Source organism: Simochromis diagramma, unplaced genomic scaffold, assembly GCF_900408965.1.
Source record: "Simochromis diagramma unplaced genomic scaffold, fSimDia1.1 OVJJ01000343.1, whole genome shotgun sequence".
Lineage (NCBI taxonomy): Eukaryota > Metazoa > Chordata > Actinopteri > Cichliformes > Cichlidae > Simochromis > Simochromis diagramma.
The window spans coordinates 9,355,675-9,364,205 of NW_024386831.1; the positions used below are offsets into that span (position 1 = coordinate 9,355,675).

The following is an 8,531-nucleotide window of genomic DNA, read 5'->3' on the forward strand; positions in this document are numbered from 1 at the left end:
AATGCGGCTCGGGCAGTGGCTGAAGCAAAACTCGGGTGTGGGAGGAGTTCGGAGAGGCCATGGAAAAAGACTTTCGGACTGCCCTCGAAGAGATTCTGGAAAACCGTCAGGCGTCTCAGGAGGGGAAAGCGGTTGCTCTACCTGCACTGTGTATAGTGCTGGCAGAGCGCTGCTGACGTCGACTGAGAAAATTGTCAGGCGGTGGAAGGAATACTTCGATGACCTCCTTAATCCCACTGACACGTCTTCCGAGGAGGAAGCAGAGTCTGGGGATGAGGGGAATGACCCGCCAATTTCCGGGGGGGGTGAGGTCACTGAGGCAGTTGTTAAACAACTCCTTGGTGGCAGAGCCCCTGGTGTTGATGGGGGTCCACCCCGAGTTCCTGAAGGCTCTGGACATTGTAGGGCTGTCCTGGTTGACACGCCTCTGCAATGTTGCATGGAGATCAGGGGCAGTACCTGTGGACTGGCAGGACCGGGGTGGTGGTCCCCATCTTTAAGAAGGGGGACCGGAGGGTGTGTTCCAACTACAGGGGGATCACACTCCTCAGCCTCCCTGGGAAAGTCTATGCCAGGGTGCTGGAAAGGAGAGTTCGTCCACTAGTCGAACCTCGGATACAGGAGGAACAATGCGGTTTTCGTCCTGGTCGCGGAACACTGGACCAGCTCTTTATCCTCTCGAGGATACTTGAGGGTGCATGGGAGTTTGCCCAACCAGTCTACATGTGTTTTGTGGACTTGGAGAAGGCATTCGACCGTGTCCCTCGGGGTGTCCTGTGGGAGGTGTTGCGGGAGTATATCCCACCGGGAGGAGGCCCCGGGGCAGACCCAGGACACGCTGGAGAGATTATATCTCTCAGCTGGCCTGGGAACGCCCATTGCTACGGGCCATTCGATCCCTATACAACCGTTGTAAGAGCTTGGTTCGCATTGCCGGCAATAAGTCGGACTTGTTCCCGGTGGGTGATGGGCTCCGCCAGGGCTGCCCTTTGTCTGCCTTTGTGTGAGAAGTTCGGCCATCCGGGAGGGGCTCAGAGTAGAGCAGCTGCTGCTCCGCATCGAAAGGAGCCAGCTGAGGTGGTTCGGGCATCTGACAAGGATGCCCCCCGGGCGCCTTCTGGCTGAGGTGTTCCGGGCATATCCCACCGGGATGAGGCCCCGGGGCAGACCCAGGACACGCTGGAGAGATTATATCTCTCAGCTGGCCTGGGAACGCCTTGGTGTTCCCCCGGATAAGCTGGAGGAGGTGGCTGGGGAGAGAGAGGTCTGGGCCTCTTTACTTAGGCTGCTGCCCCCGCGACCCGGCCTCGGATAAAGCGGATGAAGATGGATGGATGAATGGATAAATACTACAGTATGTCAAGCAATGGGGATATATGATCAGATTTCAAAAAGTACAGAATTATGGTGTCATTAATTAATGTACAGAGAGAAATTTACATATAAATTTAAAAACAAAAAATGCCAAATAAAAGTAGGTAACAGTTCAATTAGTATTACTATTTTTCCAAAATAATAATAAAAAACCCTATATACATACATAAATACTACTGAAAAAATACAAACTAATAACACTGATCCTTATATTTATACATGTAATGTGTTTATTGAAAAAAAAGAAACATTAAGCATTGTTAACTGATCTTTGTGATAAACTGAGATGTAACACACATGGATGCCTGCACTAACCAGCCATTTACAACAGAATATTTCATACAATATTTTGTTTACTTTAAACCTAAAACACTTTGAAATAAACCTGTTTAATCAACTTGCACATATATCAGCTAATATACCTTGAACATCAAGACACAGCAAGGCAAAGAAATGAAATGTCAATTTGTGATGATTTCTGAATGGTATATAGATGAATTTTTACAACAGTACTTAAACAATCATGCAGAATCCTTTTGAAATGAAATTCTTAGTCAAAAAAATGAAAATACATGTTGTTTTCATTTAATGTTCGTGCTGGATTGAGCAAATATGACACATATGACAAATATCTGTCATATTATGACAAATATAACAAAGAATATTAGTTAAAATTAGTCTAGTCCAAATATATGTTTGCCTTAGACAAGGCAAACATGACTAAATGTTTCTGAATCATGTGCCTTCAGAAAGACTTGTATTTATATTGCTGCATTCTGTTTTGAATATTTTTGAATTGTTTTAAATAAGGAAATCTAACCTTAATGGAAATCATTTCCCTTTCAAATAAATTAAACTCAAGATTCTGTTTCGTATTTTGGTGAGATTAAATCCATACATGAGAGGATTCATAACTGGAGGGATGATGAGAAATTCAAGAGCGATGAAGTTTTGGAGGCTTTGGGATAAATCTCTGGAGCCAAAGCGCAAGTACATCGAATCAAAAGCTATTACAGTGAAATTTATGATCACAGAAGTCAGATGGGGCACACAGGTCTGCATAAACTTTACTCTGTCCTCTCTGGACCTCACACATGTTTTAATAAGACATATGTAAGTCCAAATTATGAAAAGCCAATGAAAATGATAAATGACAAGTATCACATATGCACTGATGCTATTTGAAAAAGTGTCAGCTTCAGGACAAGCAAGTTTAACAATTAACCAGTTTAGACATAAGACTCTCTGAATCTTTATACCACATAACTTGAGTCTTGCTGTAAGCAGGACATTAATGGCAAAAACACAGAAAGGTGTCAGCCAGGAGAAAAACACCAACTGTGAAAGCCTCCTCTTAGTCATGAAAGAGTGGTAGTGCAGAGGTCGACATATAGCCAGATACCTGTCAAAGGCCATGACAGTTTAAAATAGACAAATCACAACAAGCAAATGAATACATGATAAAAGCTTTGTAAAAGGCACCCTTCATAGGAGATTCTGTGAGAAGACGACAGTAAATCTGAAAGGAATTTTGGGTAGAAACCTGTGGTTCCATAAAGTGCATTAATGCAAAGGCTACTCAGGAAAATGTACATAGGTTCGTGGAGGCTTTCATCCAAGACAATGAGCAGCACAAGAGAAATATTGAAGAACAAAATCACACAGTAATACAGTAAAGTAACTGAGAAGAGGGGTACTCTGAAATTCATCGTCTCATTAAATCCTGACAGAATGAAACTTCTTTCATTAGACTGATTATCCATGATCAGAGGGCACATCTACCTTTTTAAAATAACAACATAACAGAGCACTGAGCTGCTGCGTCTGTACCTGACTAATGTCTGCTGTCCCTCTTCACCTCCCATTAATTATAGAATAAAATAAAATACTATATACAGTACAATAAATAGAATAAAATATACAATAGGATAGAAATAGAATGCAAATGCTTTATACAACTGAGTAAAAATACAACTTTGTCAGAAAAAGAGTATTGCACTCAGTGTGTGTGGATGTGTGTGTTTGATCAGTTAAAGTCTTTGTTGTGGAGTCTGACAGCAGTGATGAGGAAAGACCTGCGAAATCTCTCCGTCCCACACCGTGTGTGCCGCAGCCTGCCACTGAAGGAGCTGCTCAGTGCTGTCACAGTCTCCTGCATGGGGTGGGAGATGTTGTCCAGCAGGGATGAGTGTATGTTTCTGTTCTGTGTCCTGTTTGTTTCTATATGTGTCTTTCTGGCTGCTGTTACAACCAAATTTCCCCTTGTGGGACAATTAAAGGATTATTCTATTCTATTCTAATGCTGTTTCTATCAAACTATTTTTCTCCTACAGTTACACAGAGGCCTGACAACAATATTACACATTCACATTATAATGCAGCAACCTAATGTTATCACATCATATCACAACTCCACACTGTGTATTTAAGCCCTCAGTTCCCAGTCTTGTCATTTCACAAAACCTTTATTCATCTTTATTCATCTTCATTTAAGCATGCACTTCTAGAAGGGAAGACGAGGCCCGTGTGTGCCTCTGCAAAAAATCTTCACTCCTTTGTGTGTGAAACACAGTTTTGTAGGGGTGACCCTATCATAAAACCCCCACGGTGTGCTGCAAACTCTGTGTCTTTGTCTATGTGCACGAGCACATGAATGCCTACATGTGCGCATTCCCACGTGTCTATGTGAGTGCTCGTGTGTGACTGTGTACGCATACCTCTGTGTATGTGTGAGTGCACATGAGTCAGTGTGCGTGTGGATGTGTGAGTGCACGTGAGTGAGTGTGCGTGTGGATGTGTGAGTGCACATGAGTGAGTGTGCGTGTGGATGTGTGTGCGTGACAGTTAAAACACTGTGGGTGTAGGTGACTCCCTAGGTCATAAAACCCATCTCCCTTCCAGACCACAGTTATCCAGTTACAAATGTTGAGACCCCCACCCAAACATTTTCTGCGTAATTTCCACTCAGCATTAACTCCTCTCTGTTTTACTTTCACAGTTCAAGTGGGGGAGGGGTCTCCTACAATCTACTCCTAAGTTCACGACACAGTGAGGCCTTTATTATATTGACGGCAGTGTCAGTATCTCTACAATAGTTCTACATTCTATGTTAACACATTTCTAAACTCTAAAATAAGCTAAACACTCCTACACCGGTCAGCCAGCCAACCATTAATTTATTAATTCACTCACTCCCTCACTCATTCATTCATTTATTCAAATTGGTATAGTCAGTCCGTCTTCTCATGTTCTGTTCATCCTGGCTTCACAACAAACATCATCCACATCTTTCACCAGCCTGCGAGTCCTGTGTTTGAGTCCTCTCTTCCTTCCACACATCACATTGTGTCACATATATAGAGACTGTTTATTACATAGGGCCCAGAATTCTGTGCTAACATGAACCTTGTACAATCTGTGGTGCCAACTCATAAACAAAAACACACTTGCTGTTGTATATAGTACTGTAAGGCCTTTATTTTTTAATCAGCAGCTCTGTGGAAGAAGGTAGTTTTAAGCAGCATGAATCTATAACCTACTAAGCAATCACTTCTTTCTTCCCCTGTCTTTGAATTTAATTTGCAAACTGTGAAACTGATATTCTCTCAAATATAGACATTATGTCAGTTATATTTTCTGAATTAGCTTTGTGATATAAGTGTACAATGAGCAAGACTACAGAGGCACCCGAAAAACTGGCTAAACTTTGAGCCACAGTAAACACGTCACTCATGAGACTCAAACATTTTATGCTTGAAAAAAGGATATAAATATGAGTCTGTTACTTGAGAAACATAAACCTATTTACTGTAAATGACAATAAATTGACCAATTTACATCTTAATGGAACGTGTTAGAGATATGGCATTATGACACCTTAAGTTCAAACGATAAGATGACCTGGATTAAACCTAAAACCAGAAGTGGAAATGCATTTTAGTTTACATCTGAAAAAATGTAAAAAACAAAAACAATAATAATAAATTTTTAAAAGGTAAAATATGTGTTAGTTGTCTTTAGATCTTTGATAGTCTAAAGGTCAAATTTAAGTAAACAATAATGCTTTTTACTGAGACTTGGTTGTCTTGGTGCATTTATAGTTAATGTTATGAGGCCTTCATTTGCTGTCATGTACAAGAGAATAATGTACATTTTGAAATTTTATTTTGCTCTATTTTTATTTGGTGAACAAGAAACTCTTAATTTTGAAGTTCTTTTAAAATAAAATAAACCCAATATCTTGTTTCGTATTTTGGTGAGTTTAAATCCATATATGAGAGGATTCATAACTGGAGGATGATGAGAAATTCAATAGTGATGAAGTTTTGGAGGCTTTGAGGTAAACGTGTAGAGACAGATATCATGTACACTGGATCAAGAAAAAACAGGAAAGTCATCAAAGAGATCAGGTGGGGCACACAGGTCTGCGTAAACTTTAACCTGTCCTCTCTGGCCCTCGCACATGTTTTAATAAGATATATGTAAGTCCAAATTATAAAAAGCCAATGACACAGATAAACAATAAGTGTTACATTTGCACTGATGTTTTTTCTAAAGGTGTCAACATCAGGACAAGGAAGTTTAATTATTAACCAGTTTAGATACAAGACTCTCTGAATGTTTATATCACACAACTTGAGTCTTGATGTTAGCAGGACATTGATGGAGAAAAGGCAGAAGGGTGTTAGCCTGGAGAAACACACCAGCTGAGAGAGCCTCCTTCCTAGTTAAGGCGAGGAAGGAGTAGAAGCGAAGGGAGTTATTGTTAAAATACTATTATTGCATTGTTTTTTGTTGTTTTTTTATTTATTTTATGCTATGGGATTGAAAAACTTCAAAAAACAACAACAGCACAATTTTATGCTTGATATGCTAAACAAAACTTTAATTTTTAAAGTAGTAAATACTACAGTATGTCAAGCAATGGGGATATATGATCAGATTTCAAAAAGTACAGAATTATGGTGTCATTAATTAATGTACAGAGAGAAATTTACATATAAATTTAAAAACAAAAAAAATGCCAAATAAAAGTAGGTAACAGTTCAATTACTATTACTATTTTTCCAAAATGATAATAATAAAAACCTTATATAAATACATAAATACTACTGAAAAAATACAAACTAATAACACTGATCCTTATATTTATACATGTAACGTGTTTATTGAAAAAAAAAAGAAACATTAAGCATTGTTAACTGACCTTTGTGATAAACTGAGATGTAACACACATGGATGCCTGCACTAACCAGCCCTTTACAACAGAATATTTCATACAATATTTTGTTTACTTTAAACCTAAAACACTTTGAAATAAACCTGTTTAATCAACTTGCACATATATCAGCTAATATACCTTGAACATCAAGACACAGCAAGGCAAAGAAATGAAATGTTAATTTGTGATGATTTCTGAATGGTATATAGATGAATTTTACAACAGTACTTAAAAATCATGCAGAATCCTTTTTCAAATGAAATTCTTAGTCAATAACATGAAAGAAATGTTTGTTTTCATTTAATGTTCGTGCTGGATTGAGCAAATATGACAGATATGACAAATATATGTCATATTATGACAAATATAACAAAGAATATTAGTAAAATTAGTCTAGTCCAAATATATGTTTGCCTTAGACAAGGCAAACATGACTAAATGTTTCTGAATCATGTGCCTTCAGAAAGACTTGTATTTATATTGCTGCATCTGTTTTGAATATTTTTGAATTGTTTTAAATAAGGAAATCTAACCTTAATGGAAATCATTTCCCTTTCAAATAAATTAAACTCAAGATTCTGTTTCGTATTTTGGTGAGTTTCAATCCATACATGAGAGGATTCATAACTGGAGGGATGATGAGAAATTCAAGAGCGATGAAGTTTTTGAGGCTTTGGGATAAATCTCTGGAGCCAAAGCGCAGGTACATCGAATCAAAAGCCAGTACAGTGGCATTTATGATCACAGAAGTCAGATGGGGCACACAGGTCTGCATAAACTTTACTCTGTCCTCTCTGGACCTCACACATGTTTTAATAAGATATATGTAAGTCCAAATTATGAAAAACCAATGAAACAGATAAAAGATAATTATCACATATGCACTGATGTTATTTGAAAAGTGTCAGCTTCAGGACAAGCAAGTTGAACAATTAACCAGTTTAGACATAAGGCTCTCTGAATCTTTATACCACATAACTTGAGTCTTGCTGTAAGCAGGACATTAATGGCAAAAACACAGAAAGGTGTCAGCCAGGAGAAACACACCACTGTGAAAGCCTCATCTTAGTCATGAAAGAGTGGTAGTGCAGAGGTCGACATATAGCCAGATACCTGTCAAAGGCCATGACAGTTAAAATAGACAAATCACAGCAAGCAAATGAATACATGATAAAACCTTGTAAAAGGCACCCTTCATAGGAGATTCTGTGAGAAGACGACAGTAAACCTGAAAGGAATTTTGGGTAGAAACCTGTGGTTCCATAAAGTGCATTAATGCAAAGGCTACTCACGAAAATGTACATAGGTTCATGGAAGCTTTCATCCAAGACAATGAGCAGCACAAGAGAAATATTGAAGAACAAAATCACACAGTAATACAGTAAAGTAACTGAGAAGAGGGGTACTCTGAATTTCATCGTCTCATTAAATCCTGACAGAATGAAACTTCTTTCATTAGACTGATTATCCATGATCAGAGGGCACATCTACCTTTTTAAAATAACAACATAACAGAGCACTGAGCTGCTGCGTCTGTACCTGACTAATGTCTGCTGTCCCTCTTCACCTCCCATTAATTATAGAATAAAATAAAATACTATATACAGTTACAATAAATAGAATAAAATATACAATAGGAAAGAAATAGAATGCAACTGCTTTATACAACTGAGTAAAATACAACTTTGTCAGAAAAAGAGTATTGCACTCCGGTGTGTGGATGTGTGTGTTTGATCAGTTAAAGTCTTTGTTGTGGAGTCTAGACAGCAGTGAGGAGGAAAGACCTGCGAAATCTCTCCGTCCCACACCGTGTTGTGCCGCAGCCTGCCACTGAAGGAGCTGCTCAGTGCTGTCACAGTCTCCTGCATGGGGTGGGAGATGTTGTCCAGCAGGGATGAGTGTATGTTTCTGTTCTGTGTCCTGTTTGTTTCTATAT

At 39.0% G+C, this 8,531-nt stretch overlaps 1 protein-coding gene across 1 annotated transcript; it reads right to left on the reverse strand.

Annotated features, from left to right (window-relative positions):
* Window positions 1–2,193: 2,193 nt before the first annotated feature.
* LOC120731385 (olfactory receptor 10Z1-like) lies at window positions 2,194–8,161 on the reverse strand. The gene is made up of 2 exons (XM_040028396.1): window positions 7,709–8,161; window positions 2,194–2,776 (listed from the first exon to the last, which is right to left on the reverse strand). Exons 1-2 carry the CDS (start codon window positions 8,080–8,082, stop codon window positions 2,206–2,208), a joined length of 945 nt encoding a protein of 314 aa, XP_039884330.1. The 5' UTR covers window positions 8,083–8,161; the 3' UTR covers window positions 2,194–2,205.
* Between the last annotated feature and the right edge of the window lie 370 nt (window positions 8,162–8,531).